At 42.5% G+C, this 26,499-nt stretch overlaps 1 protein-coding gene across 7 annotated transcripts in view; it reads left to right on the plus strand.

Moving 5' to 3' along the window:
• The window catches only part of LOC137604239 (mitogen-activated protein kinase kinase kinase kinase 3-like), a 28,368-nt gene extending 1,885 nt beyond the window's left edge, over positions 1 to 26,483 (plus strand). Inside the window, exons 2-35 of one of the 7 annotated variants that reach the window (XM_068328252.1) lie at positions 5,552 to 5,609; positions 5,958 to 6,048; positions 6,179 to 6,243; positions 6,350 to 6,405; positions 6,661 to 6,708; positions 6,937 to 6,979; positions 7,114 to 7,186; positions 7,583 to 7,714; positions 7,822 to 7,884; positions 8,007 to 8,088; positions 8,187 to 8,303; positions 8,696 to 8,770; positions 10,076 to 10,154; positions 10,259 to 10,317; positions 12,365 to 12,427; positions 14,270 to 14,322; positions 14,596 to 14,634; positions 15,892 to 15,960; positions 17,738 to 17,789; positions 17,881 to 18,253; positions 19,347 to 19,453; positions 19,774 to 19,815; positions 20,010 to 20,094; positions 20,194 to 20,273; positions 20,381 to 20,441; positions 20,539 to 20,656; positions 20,840 to 20,898; positions 21,030 to 21,133; positions 21,228 to 21,399; positions 21,485 to 21,553; positions 21,637 to 21,729; positions 21,878 to 21,948; positions 22,548 to 22,603; positions 23,060 to 26,483. In XM_068328252.1, coding sequence (XP_068184353.1) covers positions 5,552 to 5,609; positions 5,958 to 6,048; positions 6,179 to 6,243; positions 6,350 to 6,405; positions 6,661 to 6,708; positions 6,937 to 6,979; positions 7,114 to 7,186; positions 7,583 to 7,714; positions 7,822 to 7,884; positions 8,007 to 8,088; positions 8,187 to 8,303; positions 8,696 to 8,770; positions 10,076 to 10,154; positions 10,259 to 10,317; positions 12,365 to 12,427; positions 14,270 to 14,322; positions 14,596 to 14,634; positions 15,892 to 15,960; positions 17,738 to 17,789; positions 17,881 to 18,253; positions 19,347 to 19,453; positions 19,774 to 19,815; positions 20,010 to 20,094; positions 20,194 to 20,273; positions 20,381 to 20,441; positions 20,539 to 20,656; positions 20,840 to 20,898; positions 21,030 to 21,133; positions 21,228 to 21,399; positions 21,485 to 21,553; positions 21,637 to 21,729; positions 21,878 to 21,948; positions 22,548 to 22,603; positions 23,060 to 23,147 — 2,895 coding nt within the window. In that variant the 3' untranslated portion in view covers positions 23,148 to 26,483. The remainder of the gene's footprint in view (positions 1 to 5,551; positions 5,610 to 5,957; positions 6,049 to 6,178; positions 6,244 to 6,349; positions 6,406 to 6,660; positions 6,709 to 6,936; positions 6,980 to 7,113; positions 7,187 to 7,582; positions 7,715 to 7,821; positions 7,885 to 8,006; positions 8,089 to 8,186; positions 8,304 to 8,695; positions 8,771 to 10,075; positions 10,155 to 10,258; positions 10,318 to 12,364; positions 12,428 to 14,269; positions 14,323 to 14,595; positions 14,635 to 15,891; positions 15,961 to 17,737; positions 17,790 to 17,880; positions 18,254 to 19,346; positions 19,454 to 19,773; positions 19,816 to 20,009; positions 20,095 to 20,193; positions 20,274 to 20,380; positions 20,442 to 20,538; positions 20,657 to 20,839; positions 20,899 to 21,029; positions 21,134 to 21,227; positions 21,400 to 21,484; positions 21,554 to 21,636; positions 21,730 to 21,877; positions 21,949 to 22,547; positions 22,604 to 23,059) is intronic. The other 6 variants (XM_068328253.1, XM_068328254.1, XM_068328257.1 and 3 more) reach the window with 6 other exon arrangements.
• The last annotated feature ends 16 nt before the right edge of the window (positions 26,484 to 26,499 follow it).

Consider the following 26,499-nt stretch of genomic DNA (forward strand, 5'->3'; position numbering starts at 1 on the left):
TATTTTTTTTACCTCTCTTCTCTAGATGTTTGGAAAGCACAAATTTCAAAATGTCGTCATGTTTTATTCTTCTGATGCCTGTTATCTAATCAGTGACAGATAAGGAGACGGACAGCTCTAGCCAGAGTGTTCTTCAACATTTTTCAGTAAACTATAATTATCTTTCAGTCATTTCTACTACAGTGCCATTATAATAGTTGTTGTTTTTTTCAGGGGTAACTAAAATATTGGCTGAACAGTTTTGCTGACATTTATAATTGCAGTGAATTAGAATGCAAACAGAACTCAAATTACCCAACAAAGATTTAAATGAAAGTGATTACATTTACCACCAATAATGACTCAAAGATGCCTGAGACTTTTTTTTAATATAAATTTAAAAATCTCACGTAATTGTTGTAAGAGAGGATTTAAAAAGTAGCTGAAGTTCCCTCCCACGTCAGTTCTTTTTGACATTTTTAAATCAGTTCTCCCCTTCATCACCTGTTTGCTTCCTTCACTACTTGCTTTCCTCTCTACCCCTTTTTGAATCCTTTTCTTTCTGGTCTTCTCTTCAGTATCATTTTCCATCTTACTTTGCTCCTTCCACTTCCATCCTATATACTGTCTTTTTTCTATAAGATTCTCTTATGGTAAAGTGAAAGAAAATCTGATTTGTATAATTCTTGATCATTATCAGCCAATACAGCTGACACAGGTGAATAATTCTCTGAGGTTGAACAGCTTAAAAGGGCAAAAAAAATGTCATCTATTTTACATAATCATGACAGGAGTTTTGAGGAGACTGCTGGCTGTCGGTGGAGCAGTCCACACTGCTGATGTACTGCAGACAACACTAATTGTTATGATCTTAATGCTTCTGCTTACAGCGAACCAAGGTTTTGCCGAAGGACACTTGGGGGCTCAAACCTGAAACCATCGGATTAAGGGATGTGAGCACCGGGGCTCTGCTGAGCAAACCTCTTCGATGCCTATATTTGGCTGTTCTGCTGTGTGAAAATCTGTGGCTTGGGTAGGAATGTTTGAGCAGACAAGCTTGTGTTGACGCTTGTTGTCTCCTTGGCCTCTTCGTCTGTATCAATTAACTGAAGGAGGAATCGGCTGAGATCGTGGCAATCCTCCCAAATACAAGATCACAGATGTATAACCTTCCTTATCCTCCATAGGAGGTTTCTGTGGGACACGCTGACCTGGTCTCTTTCTTGTATGAAGCCTGGCACCAGTAATTTTTCCACCGCCAACACATTTGAAGCATTTTCGGTACCAAACTCAGATGAAGTTATTTAGTCTCTCCCCAGGGAGAGATGAGGCGCTTTGTAAACACCCGTTTGCTGTGTTCAGGTTTGTCCCTAGATGAGTCAGGAAATTTTCTGATTTGATGTTATCCAGCCAAACATCTCACACACTAACAGCACAGAGTTGATCCCAACTGTTTATCCTCGTTTTGGGCTGTGTGTCATTTTGGTCACTTGAAGTGCTGTGCAGATGGAACTGTTTGTGTTAGTTATATATAAGATGTCACTTGTATGAAGAAAATATACCTCTAAAGGGGCGAGGCTTCCCTTTGCAGTTGTATCTGTACGCCCAAAGTGGGAATCCCGCATCAGACTTTTAATGAATAGGTCATTTGATTTATACTTTTTGAATCCAGGTGGGAGAATCTGGTTGCAATCTTGTTGTTATACACTTGAAGGACGCATTGAATAATGTGTTTAAAAGGTGTTTCTTGGTCCTTCCATCCAGACCTTCAGGTGTAACTCCCAACAGTGTGAGGAATTTCCTGTCAGCAGATTTTTCAGCAAGCAGCAAACAACAAAATTCAATTATCTTATGTGTCTCTTTAGTATTGTAATCTATAGCCACAAAAAAGGCAATCAGCTGTTGTTATAGCAGCCGTAGGTCATGGCCGAATCCTTACCGATATCGTGGTTCTGACGTAACTTCTGTTTAGATAGGATGGCTGGCCCGTTTTGTCAAGGTGACAGTACTTTTGGTTCTGGGTTGAGGAAGTCGAGGCTGACAACAGCCTTCGGCAGGGATAGAGATCAGTTAATGGCAAATCGGCTTCAGTGTGTGTGTGTGTATTTGTGTGGTGGGTACAGTTGGTTGGCCACAGTCCGGGAATGCAGGAATTGTCACTTCCTCTGTGTGCATGTGTGTCCTATTGTTTCATACTATTCCAGTGACCTACAGTGAAACACAAACACCCAGAAAACCCAATGATGGTGTCGTCACGTCGATGTGGCCGAGCCAGAACCATCCTGTTTTTGTCACTCTTCCTCCAGTCGCTTTCCAAGATGGATGCACAGACCCAGAAACTTCAGAAGGGCTGTGAATAAATAATGGTTGTCAAAAATCTGTGATTCCTTAAGAGGGAAATTATTGTTTCTTCTAGTATTTGTACTCCGTTGATCGTTCGACTGTCACAATCTCGTCTCAAGCGGCGTCTTTATCAACTCTGTAACAGCGGGAAAACATTTTCCTCGTATACTCTTTGGCTTACATTGTCTTTGTGCCACAGATTTTGGGGTTATCACACTGTTTAAAATCAACAGAAATGGTTTACTGACATGATTTTAGTGGGTTTACCAAAAAGAAAACATTTAGGTGAGATTAAATGTTGTGTAATAGCATTATGTAAAGTAGTTAAGGCTAAACCGGCATTGTAGTAGAAGGGCACTCGTCAGAGGCAAGAGGGCTTGATGACCTAGTTACCCAGTTTAAAAAAAACCCCAATGCATCTTGACACCCAATTAAATTGCAGTCGATAATGGGCACCACCACTCCTACTACTATGATTTATCTCTTTGGCTCAAAGCTAAATCATTGCTAAGAAACCAGGAAGGGAAAACATGTGGAGGTTTATTTGGAGCGACTTCATTTTTATGCTTCTTCCAGGGAGCAACTGCTGTTGAACAGGTTGAGGAAAATCTTGGCACTGTGGTGGGTAAAAGTGTCAAATCCTATTTTGAGATTGTGCACTCATGTGATTGGGCTGAGAGTGCTCGAAGCCAGCCGAAGGCTTGTTAAGAAACATGATGTCTATCCTGCTGTATGTTCCTACAGTACCTGTACTTTCAGGTTAGGGTTAGTGTCCCAGGAGTGTGTCTGAACATGTACGTCACCGGCGCAGAGGGACGATCAGTCACTGCCATCTCATTACACGTCACATAACATCTTTAAAACGTAACTCCAATCTGAAAGTCAAGAATGCTGCCAAACGAGCCGAGTGATGAACTCAAATGGTTTTAAGTTCTCCAACTACAGCATGCGAAAAATTCCTGTGGTGTTTTTGTCTTTCTCTGCCACAGATTGTCTAGTTTTCAATAGTTGAAGCCCTTTGCTTTCCTCAAAGGAAGGATTGTGATGCTGAATGTGATATTAAAGGACTCCCATCAGTCAGTATTTTACTCAAAGACCAATAGGACTTCTTTGTCTTCTTTTTTTCCTCACTTTTTGCCCTTCCGGTCAGCTTTGCGTTGGTGTCGGCTGAAATCTGGCACCGTGGAGACCGAAGCCTCGTTTGTGCAACGGCTCGTTTTCTAGAAATTAAAAAGTCTGAGAAAACATACAGAAGGAACGCCTATTCAGGCCGTCATAACATCCACGTGAAAAGTGAGGTCTCTGACTGATTGGTGATCTCATCCATGGCTGATTGATTACTGACGATCATGTCACTTCATAGGGGTTTATTGTCACTGGTAACAGATGTTTAGCTTCTGAAAGCAAGAGCTTATGAAATAAAATCCGTCCAGTCGTCCAGCCTGATATCAAGACCTGTTAAATACAGGGTTATGTTACTCGCCTGTTTACGCCAGACACTTCAACCAACCAGCTGGTTGGCTCCAGTTGTGTGCTGTTGCCGCTGACATTGACATTGAGCGCCGTGAGTCATCTATGGGCTGTCAGCTGATGAAGTCACGCCGTCTCTGTTCTCAGTCTTTGCCATCAATTTCTTTTCTCTGTGCGTTTCATTGTATGGCTAGATAGATGGTTAGAAAAATAACCATCTATCTATCCAAATTTATATCTCCTCGCTCTGACCACAGCTTTGCTTCAAGCATGAGTTGTCTCCTGAAAGGAATCTTTGCCTCCATGTGTAAGAAATTAATAATAAAAAATAAATGTTTTCATCTGGAATGTTTCAGATTCCTGACAGTGATGCGGCTGTTTGTCCCGTCGTAGTTCTCCTTCGTTTCTGTTGTGTTTGTGCATTCCACTTGTGTGGGCAGAACTCTGGTGTAATACTGGTGAAGTTGGGTTACTGTTGGCACCTCTTTTACAAACTTGTCTTTAAGCCATTGTAACCATGACGACCCCTAATAACAGATGGTTCAGTTTGCACAGAACAGTGCCACTGAAAACCTACTTTGACGTTGTTGAATCTTCTTATGTTAATATTCAACTAGATTAAAAATACTCCACATCGACTCGACAGAGCCCCCGGTTACCTGATTATGAATGATGATGACTCAGCATTAGATTAGATTTTGGCGATGATCCAGATCATCGTCTGGATCTAGAATCGTTTCAGATGTTTGTTTTCCTTGAGTAATGATTCCAATGCGATTCAAGATTGAATGATTTGGTTCTGTGGTTAAGCAGTCATCGATGTCACGTTCCTAATGCTGGATGAAGTTGATTCAGCTTCAGAAAGGATGTTTTCATCAGTCTCTATGGTAACTAGAAATTGCAAAGCAATACAGCTCAGCGCTATAGAAAGAGCTGCTGTGTCCGAGACGTGACACGTCGTTCTGTCACGACTCCTAGTATCAAAGCTTTTATTTTATTCCTTGCTTTTATCAGTAAGTGCGAACTGTCTCTTTCTTCCTCATGTGCGCTCGTACTTTCACGTTCTCAGCGTTATGGGACAAAGAAATTCATGTTTCCTCTGAAAGACCATCTTTTATTCATGTGTGTTTCTTCTAGAATTCCTCTCCCGCCTCACCAGCTCTGCTGCTGGATGTAAACACGGCACGCTATTTATAGAAAGTAGACGTCAGAGTCCTGCAAAAACCGCACTTTTTGGTAGATGTCAGCTTTTCAGGAAAGATTGAAATTGCAGAAGTGGCTACAAACCAAATCCCAAATGGCGGATTCTCTCTGACTGGTTGCTTCTTCTTCTTCTTCTTCTTCCTCCTCGTCTGTTTCATCCTCTCTTTTCCATGTATTGGTATTTGCACACCTCCTCTACAGGTTCCTGGTGCGTTATCTGAGGGTGGAGCAGCTGTGATAAAGTCAATGAAAGCAGCTCCGCCTCGTGTTGTTGACTATAATTATCAACTATGTTTTAATCGCTGATAGTTAACAATATCGATTCCTCATCGAGCTGATCATTAATTAGTTTGATACCTTCTCCATCCTTACTTTAATGACATTCCACCACACTGTACATAGAGTTTGTGTTCATTGATCGCCGCATCGTCTTGCACTGCATTTGGATGTAATCGGATACAGTTGTTCATTATTTCTTCTTGTCTCAGATCTGTCTGTCAGTTTTTTCACTAAGTGCCTCCATGAACTCAGTTTGTCTCCTCTCTCCCCCCTTTAGGCTCGTAATGTAAACACAGGAGAGCTGGCTGCTATCAAAGTCATCAAACTGGAACCGGGTGAGCCATTTCATCTTTCTATCTCATCTGTCTCTCTATCCAACATAAAAACCACTTTTACTTCCTCTTTTTCTCCCCTCTCTTTGCTGCAGTCATCTTACCAGCTTCTTCCCTTCTCTTTTTCCTCTCAACTCTTTATTTCCACTATTCTCAAGCTGAAAGATCCGTCCATTGATATCACTGTCTTTCAGCCTCTGTCACCATGCACTATCCCCTTTTCCTGCACTAAAGAAAGAGAAAAATCTTTTCTCTGTCCTTTTTTTCCACCAGCCTACACGAGTTAGACCGCCATCATGTAATCACACACCAACACAAATGTAACACTAACTTGTGTGTGTGCAACTCCAGGTGAGGACTTTGCTGTTGTCCAGCAGGAGATTATCATGATGAAGGACTGCAAACACTCAAACATCGTAGCGTATTTTGGCAGTTATCTGCGGTAAGTGTAAAAACAGTTGTTATTAAAGCGCGTGATGCCATCTCACATGAGAGACATATTACATATGAGTGAGTCGACAGTGTGTGAGAGGATTGTGTTGATATGTGCTGACTCTGTGTTCTCGGTGCAGGAGAGATAAGTTATGGATCAGTATGGAATACTGCGGAGGAGGCTCTCTGCAGGATCTCTATCATGGCAAGAACATCACACACACTGAATCACACACACCGAATCACACATATTTTGATAATTGAACAAGTTGTTCTTTGTCTCACACTCTTTCTCTGTTTCCCTCCTGCAGTAACCGGGCCTTTGTCAGAGTCACAGATAGCCTACATGTCACGGGAAACTCTGCAGGTAGCGTTTGGCATGTATTTATTTTCACTCCGGTAGCATTTTTTTATTTTATTTGAAGGACAGGGAGATAAATATACCAGAATGTACTTTTACTCAACTGTTTCAGAGTTGTGTATTTGTCGTGCATTTAAGTCACAAAACCGCCTCAAGTTATTTATTTAAATCCTCTTCTTTGAGGTATCTCATTCAAAATGTTTCGAAAGTGAAAAGCATCTCTTGTTAGTAACACCAGTTGCTATGTGTTTGTGTTTACAGGGTTTATACTACCTACACAATAAAGGCAAAATGCACAGAGACATAAAGGTGAGTCTGCAGAACCCTGAAAAATAAAATATTCCACCTGTCAGGTGTAAATTGATCCCCACATTATTGGTGCTGATTGTGTTTTTGAGGATTAACGTTATTATTGATTGATAGCTGCAGGCTTTGTTGATCCATGCTAATCCACTGTACAGATAGGCTGCACTCCTCCTTCACAGGTTGATCTGAATCGACTGTGATGCTGATGTGTTGTGTGTTTGTCTCTGACAGGGAGCCAACATCCTCCTGACAGACAACGGCTACGTTAAACTAGGTGAGAGCAGCGATCCAGGCTGAATAAATCCGAACAGGATTGTGTTGTCTCTCTGCTCACCGTTCATTTACACGTTTTTACATCACTCTTTATCTATTTCTGTTCTTTCTCCCTTCAATTCCTCCCCTCTACAGCTGACTTCGGTGTATCGGCCCAGATCACCGCAACTCTAGCCAAGAGGAAGTCATTCATTGGAACGCCTTACTGGTGAGACGTGCTGGTTTTCCTCCATCCGTTCCGCTGTTTGTTTGTGCTGGTTATGCATACAATCAGACCGAGTGTAAAAACCTCTTACTGGAATGCAAGAGGCGACTGAGCGGTTGGGGGGAAAGCATGTGAATTCAATAACACCATATATTATAATGCATGTTTCCTATGTTTATTGTGTAAGCTGACAGTTGTCAGTGTAGCTGCAAGAAAACCCAAACAACAAAGGGATACCAATCACTTCTGTTTGCTATTAAAAGAGTGGAGTCATGGCAGGTGCATTATGTCGAGTTTGGGTCAGTGTTGTGGTGCTGATAATCTGTGACGGAGAAACTGAGCACATTTACTGACAAACACTTCTGTTTGTGTGCTTTTCTCTCCCTCCTCCCTCCATAGGATGGCTCCAGAGGTTGCAGCAGTGGAGAGGAAAGGAGGTTACAACCAGCTCTGTGACATCTGGGCAGTGGGAATTACAGCAATAGAGCTGGCTGAGCTACAACCTCCCATGTTTGACCTGCACCCAATGAGGTACACACACAAAAGAATGGTGGATTTACAAAGTATAATTGTGATTTATATGTTTATAACATCAATCAGATGCTGAAGGTTTGAGCTTTGTCTGGTTTCTTCTTTAGGGCTCTCTTTTTAATGACAAAGAGTAATTTCCAGCCGCCTAAATTAAAAGATAAACTCAAGTGGTAAGAAGAGATTCTTTTATTACTTTGTCTTCTGCCGTTAAGGTCACTCATTTTAATCTGTCTCACCTGATTCAAGGCCGACAAGTAACCATTCTAAAATTTCTGTCTTTGTTGAACAACAGGACAAACAATTTCCACCACTTTGTCAAACTGTCGTTGACCAAGAACCCCAAAAAGAGGCCCACGGCAGAGAAACTGCTGCAGGTCAGGAAGGAAACACGTAAACGATGCAGATTAGACCCGTGTTCTGGTGTTCTGTAAAAATGTTAGTCTGTTACGTGAACATTTTCCTCGCCTTCCAGCACCCCTTCGTGTCCCAGCCTCTCAGCAGGACGCTGGCCATTGAGCTGCTGGACAAATCCAACAACCCCGACCACAGCACCTTCAACGATTTTGACGACGATGACCCTGAACCAGAGGTAACCTTCGACCTTCCGAGGTTTGGATAGCGAAGCTTTCAGATGTGTCAACAGAGTGATGATCATGTTGCTTCCTTCCCTTCAATCTCCTCGTTTGCTCCTTAAAATCCTCCTTCGTCAATCACCGTCCACCCTCCTCAGCCTCAGTCTCTGTCTTTGGCGCATATGACTCATCTTTTTGCTTTTTGTCCTTCCCCTTCTCTTTCTATCATTTCCTCCTCATCACTTCTTATTTCACTCCTCTCACCTTGGTTCTCCTTGTGCTCATCTTCCTCCATGTCTTTGTCCTTGTAGCACGTCTCCTTTCTCCCTCCCTTTTACTTCCTCTTTCCCTCTTCCTTTTTTTACACTGTTTTCTTTCCCCACCCCCTATCCTCTACCCCCCTCCTCAGTTTAAGTACAGGGGATATTTCCTACCCATAAGCCCCGGTGCCCGGCGTGCACCCCGTTTTGCAGCCCGTAGAAAGGTACCGGCAGCAGGCTGCGGTGTCTGCAGTGATGTCGTTGTAACACGAGCGACTCTGTCAGCTGTTGTTTGACTTTGGGGTGAACCACAGAACTGAATGAACAGAAACCGTCACTGGATTTCCACTCGGTTCAGTGTCTACTGGTGTTGTCATGGAAACCGGCATTGGCATGTGATTTGGATCACCATGACACCGACATAAATAGTTTCAACATACCCCTGTGCACTTTTGACTGTTCGTGTGGCATGTGGACGTACAGTTACAAAGAGTTTGACACCAGGGATAGAATCCAGCCTGCTGGCCTCTCCTACTTCACTGAACATGAAAGAAGATTTCACAATATCAAATTATTGCTCCAGTTTAGACATAGCTGCACCCATTATTTGAATATGAGAGTGACAAAACACTTCCATGGCAGTGCCGTCGAGGTCTTGGCTAAACTGCTGCAGATCGCCGAAGTTCTTTTCATTCAAGTTCTGTGGCAGCAATAAAGAAGAAATTGCTCCGGTCATGACGATGGCGACTGAACTGTGACATCACACTTCTTAAATAACGCACCCGAACCTCATCCAGGATGGATTATTAACACCATGGTTTGTTTTTGTCCACTTAACTACACCTAACAGAGTTTTAGAGACTTTCTCACTTGGAATAACAACCTAACGGTGATTTAAGGAGGACTGAGTAGTAGTTTGGAAACACTGAGTGCATTTTGGTGCTCATAAATGTCACTTAAGGACGCCATCATCAGGTCCGGGGTCATTACAGTCACTAACTGAGTTGTGTGCTATGATCACAAACAATTTAAATCATTCAGTCTGTTTATGGGTCTGTGCTCTGACGGTTCGTGTCTTGAAGCATGGTTTCAAGTTGCTGTGTTTTTAGCTTTTTTTACAAGCAGGAGATTGCGAGGATTTGGATTGTTATGTATCTACAACAGCGTTCAAATAGGGTTACCCTGACCTTCTCATTGATCCGTATCAACAGGGTGTTGATGGAAGTTTGGTCTACTCAAAAACTGCTGGTCAGAATTCATGTGATCTGTAAGAGTCATAAATGTTTGCATCTCATTATTCTTTTTTCTTTTTTTTTACAATTTATTCCTGATTTCTTTTAAGAAGTGGTCTGGTTACAGACTGGTTGCTGCCTGTTTTGCTGTGTCATCATATCCCACCGATGGGAAAATAAACCGAGTGATTTGTTTTATGCATAGGTGTTACAAACTTCTTTTTTGTAGCATGTAAACTGTGTGTATTATTTGAGCAGTCGTGTGACTCTTATCTGTGTCCTTGTTTTTCCTGACAGTCTCCCGTCTCCGTTCCTCACCGTATTCGTTCCACCAGCAGGAGCGCCAGAGAGGAAAAAACGCTATCGGAGATTAACTGTGAGTTCGCACACAATGTGGACATGGATCAAAACATTTTCATTCAGTAAGCTCTCTCCTCTAAATTCTGTTCTTTCACCATCCCTTTCTTCAACTTTCCTCAGTTGGTCAGGTGAAGTTCGATCCGCCATTGAGAAAGGAGACAGAGCCTCATCACGAACCGGTGGGTTATTAGATGTGGCACGTTTGAATTTATGAACATGTGTGTGTGTGTTTGAGATGGGAACGGGTTTGGGGACGATCACTTTACCAACACAAGCATGGATGATCCTCACTAAATGAGACGAAGCACTCCATCAGTCCCTGTTGTTGTCATTGTGTGTCAAACCAAACACCAAACCCATCCACATAGTTCCCTGTGTTCAGTTGAGATTTAACCTCTGAAAGATCTTTTAGTAGGTAAGATGTTCAGAAAGACCTCAGAGTAGAACCGTCACTGAAGAGGCTTTAGATTCTATCCCGACTTTTAATTTTCAAACCATCTTGAGTGCCTGGACTTGGAATTCCCATCCTATTCCTTTTGGTTATAATTTTTCCTCTCTTTTGTTGCTGGATCCACTGTTTCTTTGCTTTAACTCTCCAGTCGAGGTGGTACAGGCATCTAATCAAGAGAAGGAATTCTGGGCATGTTCACATGAGCTGAGACCCTTAGACTGACCAATAGCAAGCTAGAGTGATAATGTGTTCTCGGCTGGCCTGGAATGCTTCAGGTTCTCCCCGTTGTAAATATAAACGCGTCAGGGGCGAACAACATGTGATCTTTGGGGTTTTTGGTAAAAGTGGATGTATTAATTTCAGATTTGATATCCTTGGTTTCTGTAATCAGGACAAAGTTAAATTGAAGATACTGAATTTTGGCTAAATCAATCAATGAAACCTAAAAACGACATCTTGGTTTGAGCCCTGCTTTCTTGTTAAATCCATTTGTTACAAACCAATCCTGATTCTGAGAAAGAAGTAATAGTAAAACAGTTCCTGCACAACCACACCACTTTCCTCACCCCATACCACTTTTTCTATCCTTTCTATTACACTCACACTTTCCACATAAATCCGTCCAATTAATCCAAAACATTCCCCCTTTTCTCTCTCTCACTGACTTCTGGAGTGATGTTATGAAGCAGTCATCTTCTACATTCATCCCTTTCTACACTGGTTTCTTCCTATAACACAAGGTTGACACGTAATTCTTTCTGTGTCGTTCAGAGCATGTCAGATTCAGTAATTCTTGACCACGTTAATTTTCTGATGTATAATCGGCAATAAAATAGAGCTCTCCTCAAGGATTAGCAGCAGGGTTTCAAAGCAGCTCAAAGGATGCTGCGAGGAGTCAAGAGTAGAGCGAGTTTAAGGTCTTGTGAAACACAAAAGGCCCGTTTTTGCTCCCACCAGCGGTATTGCTCAGTTTCTCCCGTCTGATCCGTATCCGTGTTTGTTTGTCTCCGTCTGCAACATGGAGTATAAACGGGCCTTGAGTGTAAAACTGATTTTTTAAAGAAAGTTCTACACAAACAAATGTAATAATGTAGTTTATTTTTTCTCCTGTTTATACAGAGTTTAAACTCCATCTTCAGGCGTTGATCCCACTCCATTTCTCATGTCTCAGTCTTAATTGTCAGACCGTGCGTTATGCTACACATTTGATATCGTTATCCGCTGATGGTTTTGTCAAAAAAAGCAACAGTAGAAGAGTTTGAACACGACTGACGTTGAGTTGAAGTGAGAGTCGTTGACAAATGCGGAATCCTGATGGAAAAATGCGCTCAGTGTTGTATTTTGCAAATTAACTGGAACTTGAATTAATTATCATTACATATTTTAACTGAACATATTTTACTGTGAGATATTTCGATTCCCAAATGTCAGTTTATGTCTTTTTTTTTCCCTGCTACGTGACTCTCCTGTGTATATGATTAAATCACTTCCTAACTGAATTATACATGGAATAACTTCATAAGCTGGTGAGTCAGGTGGCGCAAAAACATGTCAACTCAGCATTCCAGCCTCTCTCATTATTTCCCACCGGCTGGCAGGTCTGAATATTTCAGTATCGTCCTCTTCGTCTCGCCGATTCGCACACCTCCGAGCCCATTTTGGCCTCAATCCATTTCTCACCCATCAATCTCTCCCTTGTGTACACCCCCCCACCCCTCCATGAGTCCAGGTTAATGTATTAACTACGGTCTCTCTCGCTCTGTCTTGCTGACCAGTGTGATTCTGAGCCCTATCTGGACTGTGTTGAGGAGCTCTACTATACCGCAAGATCTAATCTGGTAGTACTCTTTCTGTCTCTCTCGTCCGGCCTCCTCCTCCTCCTCGTCTGTGACCTACATTAATCCGTTTTTTTCCCCGTTTCATTCATTTATACCTGTCTTTTCTCTTCACACACCTCCTTGACTCTGTTTCTTAAAGACTTCTCTCTCGCCGTCTGAGCCTCAACTGTCTTATTATTTCATTTTCAAATTTTTCCAGAGTGCTGATTGTTTCGGCTGCTCCGTGTCCAACATGCTTCTCTTTTCATTTTCAGTTTTTCCCTCCTCTTCTGTTCCATCCATCTGTTTCTGTTCATTTTGTTTATCTTATTCCAGTTCTGTTTTTTTTTGTTTTGTTTTGTTTTTTGCTGGTGTTGTAGTTGTCATGGTGATAGGAATGATCCATGATTTTATTAGTTTGATCCATAAAGCACATGCATTCAAACAAAATAATCAAATGTTTAGGGTGGGGGACAATGATATCAATGATGATGTCTGACAATAATGTCTTACCTTAGTCACAAAACTTGATCGTTTTAATTTGAAATTTACAGACATACACACTAATCATTGAATGTTTCCTGTATTGTACCTGATATTTGTTTGAATTCTTAATATTTCTCTGCAGAATTTGTCTCTTTTCTGCATTCATCCACTAACCTCTTCCATCCTGTAGTTCATCACAGGACTGAGGTCTTTAGTGTGTGTGTGTGTGTGTGTGTGTGTGTGTGTGTGTGTGTGTGTGTGTGTGTTTGTAGGATGTGTGTTCTCCCTCTGCATGCACGTCTTTAAAATAATTTTCTGACAAAGTGCTGCATTCACATTGTGGTTTTACGAAACCCATTAGGTAGAGGTGAGACTTCACTTCGCCTTGAAAGCTGATGCATGAAAGTAAAACTGAGTCTTTTCAGTGTCTGCATTGCTGCTAAAGTGCGCTCCATGGCAGGACACAGAACACAATACGTTTAATAACGTGTCACCTTTTTTTTTTATGAACACATGAATTCATATCTGGCTCAAGTCCAGCTGCTGGTTTAATGGAGAACCAAGATTGGTTCTCGTTTTTTGCTCAAAGCGTTTTTTGCAAAAATTCTGATGCATCAGGATCCTGTTTGTGTAAAGAATCCTTTGCTCATTCAAAGCTGAACACACCTTCAGATGAACTCCTCTGACCTGCAGCTGTAAAGGACAAACGTTAGCGTGTGTGGCGAAGCAGACGGTTACCTCCAGTCATATTTGTTGTCCAATCCGTCCTGTGTTTACTTTTTTTTTTTCTTCTGAATTATTTAGATCTTTTACCTCTCTGGGGCCTAAAATGAAACGTTTGAATTTTTTTTTTTCTACATGATGATAGTTTTAATATCAGCTTTGACTGATGACCGCAGGTAGCATGTCTCTTCCTGCTATTTGTCTTCAAATTAATGACGTTGAAGTTTTAATTTACTTTTCCACAGTTCAGAAATTGACTGCAAAGCTTGCTTTCGATATTTTATTCTTAATATTACACCTATAATTTAATTTAAAAGGTGCATTTCCTTCATTAAAGCAATGAAAACAAGAGACGTTGTGGCCGACATCTTATTTTTGAAACGTTTAGGCCACAATGTGAACTCAGCCAGAGGCAAATCTCCACACAGCCTCAGTCTGACTCACTGTGTATGTCTGTGATGATGAGTTTAGCCTTTGATTGAAGGTGCTGTTAAATTTGGGATATGATTACTTCCTGCAGGCTACTATAACTGTCACCACGGCGACTACAGTATCAGTCCATGGACGGCTTTGACAACACAAAGCACGTTTTTTAAAGGAACCAACGGCGCAGCCTCAGTCCTCCAGTCGTAATGCAGTTTGTTTCTCTTGTAGGACTTGCAGTTGGAGTACGGGCACGATTCACCGAGTCTGCTGGGAGGAAACAAGTGAGTTTGTTTTGTTTTTTGGTTTTTTTACACCTTTGTCTTATTTCTATTTAGAGGCTCCTTCATCTGTTGGAGTCTTCAGGCATTCTCTTAGCTGTGTGTTTGTGTGAACTTTCCGCTTTCAAGTCTTAGAAAGCTCAGGTCAAGTCAGGACAGCAGGATTCATCGATTATGTTGATCAGACCCACATTCTTACATCTGAGATGCGTTAATTTTTCATTTTTTTCCCCCTGTTATCGTCATCTTTTGTCCTTTTCCCACTTCTCCCTTCAGGAGTCTTCTCAAATCTGTGGAGGAGGAGCTGCAGCAGAGGTAAGTCACTCCCTTATTCAGCCAAGACATTTTAATTCGCTGTTGCTCTATCCATGACCACTCAGCAGCCAGTGTCTGTCAATGGCAGGACTAACCTCAGCCAATCACCTGCCTCTAACAGCTTCTTAATGACTTCAGGCTGTTTTTGCTCTTCACGGAATCTTGGATTCTTGCGGCTGTTATTTTCCCTCCGCGGCTTGCTTCACGCTTTGATGTCATCAGGACAAGCAGTGCTTCACAGGGGCTTTTTGTAGAGCATGGCTTACACACACACACACACGCACACACACATACACTTTTTGCGTCAAAGCTGGAATGACAATTTTTCTGGCAAATTTGTGGAGACCTTTTTCTCTAATCGAGCCAAGGATATTTATGATCAGTATCCTTGGGCATTTGCTGATTTTAATGATACAATCTTTGTGTTTCCCTGAATCATTTTATTTCAGTATAAAAACACACACAAGAGTGCTGTGATATAAACAGAGAGACAAAATGTCTCCGTTCTCCCTCTTGCAAACCAGAAACTTAGTTCACGTCGTCTTTGGGTTGTAGCATTCTCAACTGTTTTGCGTAAGTGATAAATGAAATTATCACATCATTGTCATTAAAGTTAACACTGGTGCATCGATTTTCTCTTCAATATTTAAAGTTCTGTCAACTGAGAAATTATGAAAGTGACTGATTTCTCTTGGAGCTGTGACAGATGGGCGTTATTTATTTAAATTTATTATTATTTATTTATTCTGACTGTAAAAAGAGAGTAAAACCAATAGCATTTATTTATTGGCTATTTATTTTGTCCTCTTTTGTCACATGAAACACTTTTTTTATTGATGTAAGGAAAAGATTACTGTGGTATGCAGTAAATTCTCAAAACTAGAGCCGATATTGCCGTAGTCTCAAAATATAGTATATTTGAATCTGAGGTTAAACGCACGGCTTCGACAGGGGCGTCAGCTGTGGTTGTCGTGGCAGAAGGAAGATCAGACGTTCACTGATTTTTCAGTTTTTTCCTGGAGGATTGAACGGAGCTTCACTCAGATCTCCCCCCCCTCCCCCTGCCCTTCCTTTATCATCCTCCACCTTCTCCTCTTCCTCCTCTTGTTGTCCTTGTTTGCTCCCTTTCTCCTTTAACCTCCCCAATCGAACGCCCCCCCCCCTCTCCCACTCACCTCAACCCTCTTAAATCAACTCTCCTCCCCTGCTTCTCCCCACCCCACCCCACCCCTCCCCTATCTTCACCTCCTCTCCCAGGGGCCATGTGGCACACTTAGGGGATGATGAGGATGAGGATGATGCAGATGATGATGAAACTCACACTCAGTAAGTTTTCCTCCTAGTCTGAAGAGGAAGCCTCTCCCCCTGGTCTCTGTCTCGTCCCTCTCAACTCCTACCCCCTACCCTTCCCGGTTTGAAAGTGAGACGAGGTGGAAGGCTTCCTGTCTTCCTTCAGTTTCATCCACGCATCTCTGTGCAGCACACCCCACCGTCACGCCACTCATACCTCCAGTGTTTGTGGGTGGGTCTGTGTGTGTGTGTGTGTGTGTGTGTGTGTGTGTGTGTGTGTGTGTGTGTGTGTGTGTTCACACCCTGTCCGCTTTCTGCGCTGGTGCCACTGAGTGACATCTAACGGCTACTAACCTGAACCCCAACTTCCCCTGAACAAACTCCCCTGAAGCGTCTTCAGGTGGAGTTCAGTTGTTTCTGCATTGAGCCTCGTTTTGACTCCTTTAAAGGTTACGGGTGTGTTTTTGTTTTACATAACTGATCCCCCCTGACCTCCACGTCTGATTCGGTGTTTTGTTTTCCACTCGCCATCTGTGTCTTTCACAGTGTGTGTGCGTTTGTGCTTCTCTTGCCCGTATCAGACTGTTCCTTTGGCATCCGGCCTCATCTTCAGTATATTTCCTGCGATGACGAGGTTACGTTGTAAATTATAAGTCTTTGGAGAACATTAGCTGAGCATTTCTACTATCAGTAGCTAACAAATGGTCAATCAACACAACCAACCATTGACTCATTTAAATAATTCCGTACATCTTATTGAGTATTTAGTATGTATGAAACCAGTAGCATATGAAATATGACAAAAACAACATAACGGACGAGTACAGCTCCTTGGATAAGATGCACTCTGCTGCAACAACAAATCACGGCTCTGCTAATCATCATGCTTATTTAAATCTAAGTTGATACTAGCTATACTAGTTAGTTAGTTTGCTTACATTCCAGTTATTCAGGATAATTTAAAAACGCTCCTCCGGCTTCGCCCAGGGCTTCAAACTCAAAGGCTGTAACGACACGTTTGTTTGATTTATTCACAACTGAACTGGCTTCGCTCTTATTTCAGAGTAAAGTGCTGAGAAACATTTCCGTCGGGCGTGAGCACCCAGTGGGATCTGTCGGCTAAAACCAGAGATTCACACTTTGTCCTTTACCGATCCGTTATGCAAAAACAAAAGACGTGTAAGAGGTCGGCCATTTGTGTGTTGATCGCCATTCAGCTTAATCATCGTCTCAGTATCATTGTATTTGTGTTTGAGTTGTGTGCTCTGATTCTCTCTTTTGTCTGTCATTAACAAGCGGCTCAGCAAATCAAAATGGATAAAGTCTCTGCAAAAAGCAGCGCTGATCCTTTACGGCGCCAAGAAGTGCTTCAGATTGTAGGGCTGCAAATGCAGAAGCCCAAAAACCAAAGATGCTTGATGTTTTTCCAGAATCAGCACTGCTGCTGTCAGACACTTTACACATGCCAGCCTCACTTCTCAACCTTCAAAGTCGTTCTGTCTTATCAGTCTGTGACTGATAATGTCAGGCTGTGGTTATACTTGTCATTTAAGGGCTTCTTTTAACTTGTGAGCTCCATTTGAAATAATTTCTCTGGTCTCCTCTGTCATTTAAGAGTTAACGTTAAATAATTAGGGCTAGAATGGACATTAAACTCTGTGAAATATGTTCTTTTAAATGACAAGTTAAACCATACGTCAGTTCTGTTCCTGTCCGGGGAGATATTTCCTGTTTGACTCTTTATTTTAAGAATATTTTTATAGTGTTTTTATTCACTTAGGAGTCTCAAATGCCCTGTCTTCTTCTTCTTCAGTAAATCAAGCACTATCATGCGACCAAAGGTCCCGCCTCCACTTCCTCCCAAGGTACGACAAACTAGACGAGTCTCTCCACCAATCAATGAATTTATAGCCCAGAATAATAATAAATAAAATCATCACCTCCATCTTTCCTCAGCCCAAGTCCATCTGCACGTCTCAGCAGCAGCAAAAACACGACGACAGCCAATCACACAGCGAGGATGACGCCGGAGGAGGAGGGACCATCAAACGCTGCCCGGTCCCGCAGACGTCGAGCCCCGCCAAGCCCTCCTCTAACGTCCCCCCGCGGCCCCCGCCCCCGAAGCTGCCGCCCCACCGCCGCAGCAGCTTAGGTAATGAGAGCCCCAATCGCACGGATATTGAGAACTCTGGCCCAGAGGATGATGGGAGTTTTAGGCATTTCTGGGAGTGGCTCCACACGCCTCACACGGAAGAGGAGCTGGAGGAGGCGTGGGAGGTGCTGAAGGAGGTGAAAGAGGAGCAGGAAAAAGAGGAGGAACAGGAAGAGAGTAAGAGCAGCTACTGGTAGTGTCCGCAGACCCCCCCGTCGTCCCGTTGGAATTATTGTGTCCCAGTCCCCCTGGTCTGATTCCTTTGTCCCATCAGTCCCTCAGTAACAGCCCTTCAAACCTTCTGTTTGTTCCGTCCATCTGCTGCTGCTCAGTTTACGTGTTTGTCAGTTTTTGTGACGTCTGATTGGTCGACTGATCCAATCAGCTTAAAGCTTGTAGTTTCTTATCATTCCACCCCCCACCTCCTGGGAGGAAGAAGAACGAGGAGAAAACATTGTCCTGATTTCTCTGAACCCGGGCGTCAACGGCGACACGATGACGTCAGTCATTCTGGGCGCTAGCTCTGTTAGCATTCCTGTTTCTCCTTTAAAGGCCTGAAGTACTAGAAAAAGATGTTGTTTCTCTGCTTTTTTGTTATTTGTTTCACTTTAAATGTAAGTTCTAAAAACAACTTTAGTGATTCAGTTTTATTTGACACACATCAACCATAAAAAATGTGTCAATGTAGTTAACTTTAAGCCTTTTTTGTTGTTTTTTAATTTTTAGATTTTTTTTTTTTAACTGGAACAGAAGCACCAAACAAGTGAAGGAATTCAGTTATCAGAAAATACCCAGCATTTTTGATTCAACCCTTCATTCAAACTGGATAATTTCCACTGCCTTTGTCGTGCTAAAAATATATTTATTTCATATATTTGACTTTCACTAAAGGGACATTTTAAAATACTGCGTCATAACTTATCAATTAAAGGTTGTTTTGATTATGTTTTATGTATGAGTAAACACAATTTGATATGATTTTTTTCATCCATATATAATTGTGTTTATTATAATTTAACTGCCGTAAACGTGGTGAATGATTGATCACCTTCTGTGCTCAAGACTCTATTTGATCCTCTGTGTTCTTCCTGCCAGCCTCCTCCCTCCTTCCCTCCCTCTTTCTGCTCCCGGTAGTTTGTCTCTGCTTTAATTCTTCTCTGTGTCTCCAGTCATCACATTTCCCTCGTTTAAACTGACTAATTGTCTGACAAAACATCTCTTTCTCCCTCCACTCTCTGTTTCTCTGTCACACGTGTCTCCTCTGTTGTAGGCAATGGGCTGAGCTCTCAACATAGTAAAGACAGGGAGGGGCCGGGAGACAGACAGTTCACGATGCCCCCCAGTGTCCCAATACGGAAAGACAAGAAGGACGTTCCAGTAAGGAGACTTTGTCATACAGAAGAGTTTCAGTCAGTGCAGAAACGTGTTTTCAAAGTTTTGGGAAGAAGTAATAAATAAAATCAGTGGTGGGGAAACACTGATTTTATTTATTACGGCTTTTACAGTTGAACTGAATCTAACAGGTTGAGTTTTATTCTCACAGATGTTTCAAAGTAAAAGCTTTTTTATGAAGTGAATCATCATAAGATGCTGAGCTAAACACCCACAGTCTCCTACTGACTGCCCTACACCAATGAGATAATACAGATCTATGTAAATGTACCATCAACTTCTGCGTGTTCATCTGTCTGTTCCAGAAACCCATCAGTAATGGCCTCCCTCCTACACCCAAAGTCCACGTAAGTATCAGCCTCTCTAAGGAGCACATTTATTATTGTGGGGGATGTTGGACAGAGAAAAGCATATATTGTTTTTAATCACATGTATGACATCCCAATAGAGTCTTAATTCAACCAACACACCTAAAGATCAGCCGATAATATGCAGAGTACATTTTCCTTTGCGTTTATTTGTCCCCTCCACCCGTCCGCAGATGGGTGCGTGTTTCTCCAAGGTGTTCAACGGCTGCCCCTTGAAGATCCATTGCGCCACTTCCTGGATCAATCCCGACACCAGAGGTAACCAACAGGAAACCGCAGACATTATTCAGTATCATCTTACCGGTTTGATGAACCGACTTGAACAACCGTGTCGTTGTTAAATATCTCGTGTTACAGACCAGTATTTGATATTCGGCGCTGAAGAGGGAATCTACACGTTAAACCTCAACGAGCTGCACGAGACGTCGATGGAGCAGGTGAGACGATGAACACGCACTTTAAAAAGAAAAAAAAAATCAAACATTGTGAAAAGGATGTAATTCATCCTTTTGACGTTGTTTACCTCTGACTTGTATGTCTGCAGCTTTTTCCACGGCGGTGTACGTGGCTGTATGTCATGAACAACTGTCTCCTCTCCATATCTGGTGAGCGTTACGACTCTGCTGATCGATCGCTAACAATCCACGTCCGAAGTCTGGGTTTAGTCATGATATATTTTGATCCTGTTTCATTCTGCCGCAGGAAAAGCCTCTCAGCTCTACTCCCACAGTCTGAGCGGTTTGTTCGAACAGGCCAGGCAGTTGCAGAAGTTACCAGTAGCCATTCCCACACACAAACTGCCCGATAAGATGATTCCAAGGTAACTGTAAGCAGGAAACAGAGGAGTGGAGTCAGTATTTGGGAGGAGGGGGGATAGATATTCTAATTATCGCCCTATAATAACAGTATTTCAACCGAAGCTTGTTTTTAGTCAGATGTGTTATTAAAAGAGCACAACGATCAGATCTGTCCCACATGATGCTGATGTGTGTGTGTTTTACAGGAAGTTTGCTGTGTCCAATAAGATTCCAGACACAAAAGGGTGCCAAAAGTGCTGCGTAGGTGAGTCTTAGCGTGATAGTTAGTGCGTGTAATATTTAGTGTGTAACTGCGTGTTTCCCGTCTCTGGAATGCTGGAAGTCTTTCAAAAAAAATCAAAAAAATCACAGATAAGCGGTTTTGCTTCCATGCAGTTCGGAACCCCTACACGGGCCACAAGTACCTGTGTGGAGCCTTCCAGTCCAGCGTGATGCTGCTGGAGTGGGTGGAGTCTATGCAGAAGTTCATGCTCATCAAGGTCAGCTCCTGTTCTTCCAAACATCTCCAACTTTAAAAACATTTGACGCAGCAGACGGCGCTGAGGCTTCCCTTTTTCCTCCTCGGCTCCTCAGAACATCGACTTCCCTCTGCCGTGTCCGTTGGAGGTTTTTGAGATGTTGGTGGTCCCGGAGGAGATCTACCCTCTGATATGTGTGGCGGTCAGCAAAGGAACCGAACTGAACCAGGTGGTCCGGTTCGGCACCGTCAACCCAAACACGGCCTCGTCCTGGTTTACAGAATCAGGTCAGAACAGAACTGGCTCTAAGATTGATTGTGGATGTTGAGATCGTGCTCCTAAATGCCCCTCCCCTCGTCTTCCTCCATGCAGACACGCCTCAGACGTGCGTGATACACGTCACGCAGCTGGAGAGGGACACGATCCTGGTCTGCCTGGACAGTGAGTCGGGTTCTAAAGCTTTTTGGTTCCCAGCATTTCACCAAACTGAGTCTGCTCTCGTCTCTTCCTTCCTCTCTGTGCAGGATGTATCAAGATCGTGAACCTCCAGGGAAGATTAAAATCCAGCAGAAAGCTGTCGGCCGAGCTCACCTTCAACTTCCAGATCGAGGCCACAGGTAAACATGAAGAAATGTCAGACGATGTGAAGCCAGGAGCTGAAACAATAGTTCATACAAAATTACATTTCAAATTTTTTAATTGAAAATTCGGAGTAATAATCCGTCCTGTTGTTAATCTTGATTTTTTTTTTTTTTTGTAATGCAGTTTGTCTCCAAGACAGCGTGTTGGCTTTCTGGAGGCACGGCATGCAGGGGCGGAGTTTCAAGACCAATGAGGTGGGATCTCCACTCTGATAGAAACACGCACACTTACAGTATTTTCTGCGCTATAAGGCACACTGGACTATAAGATGCACTTTCAATGAAAACTGTTTTCATATATAAGGCGCACTGGATTATAAGGCACACTGTTGGTTTTTGAGAAAATGAATGGCTTTAGGTGCAGAAAATACTGTAAATTTGAGTTCATTAGCAATGACTGAAATATGTAGCCGTATTTATTGATAGGAATTGACTTAAATCAGGGATAATTCTGTGCTTTAGTCAAGGAAAATGTCAATGGGTAATGTTGAATCAGCTGCTGATGGTTGTGACGTGTTTGACGTGAAGAAAGAGGGAGGAAACAAGAATGGAAGAAAGATGAAAGGATGGAGAAAGAGGGTTGAAAAAGGGAGGAAACAAAGATGAAAGAGGGAGGGAATGGAAGAAAATTAGGAAATGGATGGCAGAGGGAGGAAGCAGGTAGGAAACGAGGATGATGTTTCCTGTATGTTTCATCACTTTATCATCTCTTTTCTCCGTTTCTCCACGCTGTGAATTTTTAACTGATTTTTTTTTTCCCCCCCTAAAATTTGACTTTCTCATTTGTTCTTCAGATCACTCAAGAGATCTCTGACAGTACGCGCATCTTCAGACTGCTGGGATCAGACAGGTGAGGAGACACACACACACACAGACACACACACACACACACACTCTTTGCCTGTTAACATCCTCTCTGATGCTTGTCACTGAAGACGAGCCGACTGTAGAGACCCAGATTCTGCCACCCGAGGTCGCCCGTCTTGCAGGTACAGTCGCTGGCCACGCGCGCCACCCCCACCCCCCCACTCTGTTTCTTTCGGGACCTTTCTGATCAGGAGCTTTACAGCGAGGAAGAGGAAAGTGTGTTGAAGGAAATTTTGTCTTGGGATCTTCAGAATCTTGTGAGGGTTGTTCCTTTTCTGTCGTGATCTGTTTGTTTCCACACCGAGTCGTCCTCATTGTGAAAACACAGACACTGACTCAGGTTTGGGGAGGGGGGGGGGTGTCTTGTAAGGCTGGTACTAACCCTTGAAATGAACCCTTGTGGAGTGTGTTTCTGATCGGTCGTGCGTTTGTCTTGCAGGGTGGTGGTCCTGGAGAGCAGACCTACGGACAACCCCACGGCCCACAGCAACCTCTACATCCTGGCAGGCCATGAAAACAGCTACTGAGACACACGCACATGAGCACACGTGCACATGAACACGCCTCTCTAGAACACTCAAACAAGCAAGGGACTGGGCAACCCAGAGACACTCCCATCCCAACCCCCCACCCCACCCAGTCTCCCGTCAGATCCGTGTTGTGTGTTGTAGTAGAGCAGCTGGAGCCAGGGCATGGGTCAGGGTTTAGATGGCTGATCTGAGACCAGTCCGCTTTGACCGAGTGAGGGAGTCACTCCTCCGCACGAGAGAGAGAGAGACGAGGACGACTTAAACCCAGAATGCTTCACTCCGCCATCCCGTCCAGCACAGAAGCCCAACTTCAACGCTAATTCTGTTACTAGCCTACACATGCTACTATGGCTACTGCTACCGCTACTGCGCTAAAGCTTCACAGAAGAGCCAGCTGGCGCAGAGAATCTTTCTCTCCTTCAAACTTTCTTACCTGTTTTTTTTAATTAAACTACACTCTTATTTATTGTGGCATGATGTAACCTTAACAGTCAGGATTGTTTTCCTCCTTTCTCTTTAAGAATCAAAAAAGAGAAAGCTGACTAAATCACCTTGCCACCTCTGCTAGAACTGAATCCCCACACCCACCACCGCGCCACATAAGTGCTTAATTGACCTCTATTTAATTGTTGTAAATATTAAATGTAGTATTTTTTTGACGGACGATCACTAAAAACGGCTGGTCATGTAGATAGGTATGTGTATAGTTGTACATCTGTGGAGGCGAGCAGAGAGACAGTTGAACTCACTTCCTGTCATGTGACGAGAGGCAGGAAGCAGGGAGCCCATCAGTCTCCTTCTCGGGTGGGCAGCTTCAGTAATCTGAGATTAGACTGTAATAATCTGGTCAACATTTGAACAGAGAAAACACAGGAAACACTTTCGGAGCTTTTGCATGCACCACCATCCGAACGTCCTGCTTGTCGCCGGGGCGATGGATTTCACAATTTCTGTTGGAGCTTTGAAGTCACGTTTTTTTTTAATGCTTTTTTTAATCCATGTTTTTGGTTTGTTTTCTTTAAAAAGTTTTTTTTTTTTATATTGAACCACTGGTGTTAAAAATTTGCACAGAGGAAAAGGTATTTGACAAAATGTGATGTCATAATATATGATCTTGTGTGTCTGCACAATGTGTGTGTGCGAGTGTGTGTATGTGTGTGTAGACATAGATTCTGCTGATATAAGTGCGTCTTGTACAGCTCTGGTCTTCGCCGGCTGACAGTTTCTGCTCGAGGCCTCTGAGAAAAACACTAACAATTATTTAAAGATAAGACAGAAAGCTGGATTTCCACAGCAGGAAGAACTATTTGCATTAATTTCGCACTTCTGATGTATAAAACACTTATTGAAGATAAATGTTTTTAATCACCTTTCCATTCTTAGCTCACTTCTGTTCCACTACCTTCCAAAGACAAAGATTGTGATCGTTATAAAAGTTGCCGTTAGCATTAAACGTCTCGCCAGCCTTACACAGAACAGCAATGCGCTTGGAAAGTTTTAACCTTCGTGTTGTGATAATAGTAGAGGCCATAGATTTATCCATTTTAATCTCATTTGAAGTTTTTATCTCAAGCTGTGATTGAGTTTTTAAAGACAGCCTGACATCTACGTGTGTGTAGATGTCATGAGGGAGTTGCTAGCTGAGCTGAAGCTGAAAAACCTGGAGCATTTTGGGGGGGTTTTCTTTTAAATAATGAACTGCTTTCCATCCCCCACAGCGATGGTAGTGACTGAATTAGTCCAAGACTGATTTGAGCTCACGAGTCTTAAAGTGCAGTTGCCATGTGGCGGTCATCCGATGGTGACTTTTCGCCATGTGACATCAATCCCTCATCCAAAGTTATCCAACTCTGAACTTACTAGTTGTTCCACAAGTGGATTTCAATGAAAATATAAGGTCAGCTGTGGAATTCATGTCAAATTACCACCATATGATGTGTCTTCAGGGTTTATTTGTGTCTTTGAATGCTAGCTCTGGTTGCTGAGATCTAAAATCCACTAAGGTTTTTTGTTTTTGTTTTTGTTTTTTTTACTATACAGTTTTTTTCTTCTATAGAATGTCACTTGTTGCACCTGGAAAGCAAATGTCATGAATATCGATTATATAAAACACTGAGACACTACACTTAATTTCTGTGTGAGTTTGGGGTGCACCTGATGCTGCACTCCTTCAAGTTAAAATAAGTTGCCATGGTTTCACTTGCCATGGAAGTGAATCACTCCCTCAATGAGCTATTGAGCCACAGCCCTGCTACCGTATGTGCTCCCAGCCAACCTTAAATACAGATCTGTCATATTTACAGGGCTGTAAACCAAGTTTTATTCATGTAATGATGTCACTGAAATCACACGATCGTGTATTTTGAGAAAAATGTGCTACGCATTCCTAAGATGCTTTGTTTTATTGTCAGCAATGTGTATTTTACGTTCTGGATGCAATGCCAAAAGGTGTTTTAAATTCTACGGCCAAGTTTAGAATGTAGTCTACCTCGTGGTTTTGGTTTTTTTTTTTAATATGAAAACAAAAATCATGTTTAACATGACCTGTCTGTATCTGATTGGAAATGCCATCAACAATATCTCATCCAGACTCTTTGAAATCTCCTCTTTACTGGCGTGTGTGTGAATGACCAAATGATCCCATTGAAAATGAGTTGAGCGACATATTTGCATTACTGAGATCTTTAACCTAAGAAATAACCCATCCTGTGTCACAGCTGCACATCTGGAACTGTCGTATGCTCAGATTCAGTCGACTAAAACCGACGATCGTTTCTGCCGTCGTAGATGTGAGTTTAAACTACGATGCCCAGAGCGGGGCCTGACGCTGCTCTCTCTCTTTTGACTTTTTGCTGAATTGTCAAAAGTCTTTTTTTATATGTCACGTACGCCTGGATCGAATGACTTGTAATACATAGGGATTATTTTAAGATGATTCGGGCATTGGGTATGTGGAATTCTATCTCGGAGAATAATGCTTGATCAGCACGGAGATGGATTTCCAGTGATTACCTGGCAGACACAGTTTCCATCGATCTGATGCTCTGATCAGATTAACGTGAAAAGCATGATTTATTATCGTGTGTTCCAGGTCGCCTCATATGAAACAAAACGCCTCCTCTGTTCTGTCGTTATTACATCACCTTTAGTTTCCATCGTGTAATGCACATGTTCTGTAAATGTATATAGTGTAAAATAAAAATGGGTTTGTTTTACATACTGTACAATTGCCTATATTTTGGTTCAGAAGTGTAACAGATTTATGAAATGACAGGTTAACACATTAAAAAGAAGGAACAGAAACATTCATGGTGGTTATTTTTGATGTCTGTAAAGAGAAACCTGATTT

The sequence above is a fragment of the Antennarius striatus genome, chromosome 11 (assembly GCF_040054535.1).
Source record: "Antennarius striatus isolate MH-2024 chromosome 11, ASM4005453v1, whole genome shotgun sequence".
In the NCBI taxonomy this organism is placed as follows: Eukaryota; Metazoa; Chordata; class Actinopteri; order Lophiiformes; family Antennariidae; genus Antennarius; species Antennarius striatus.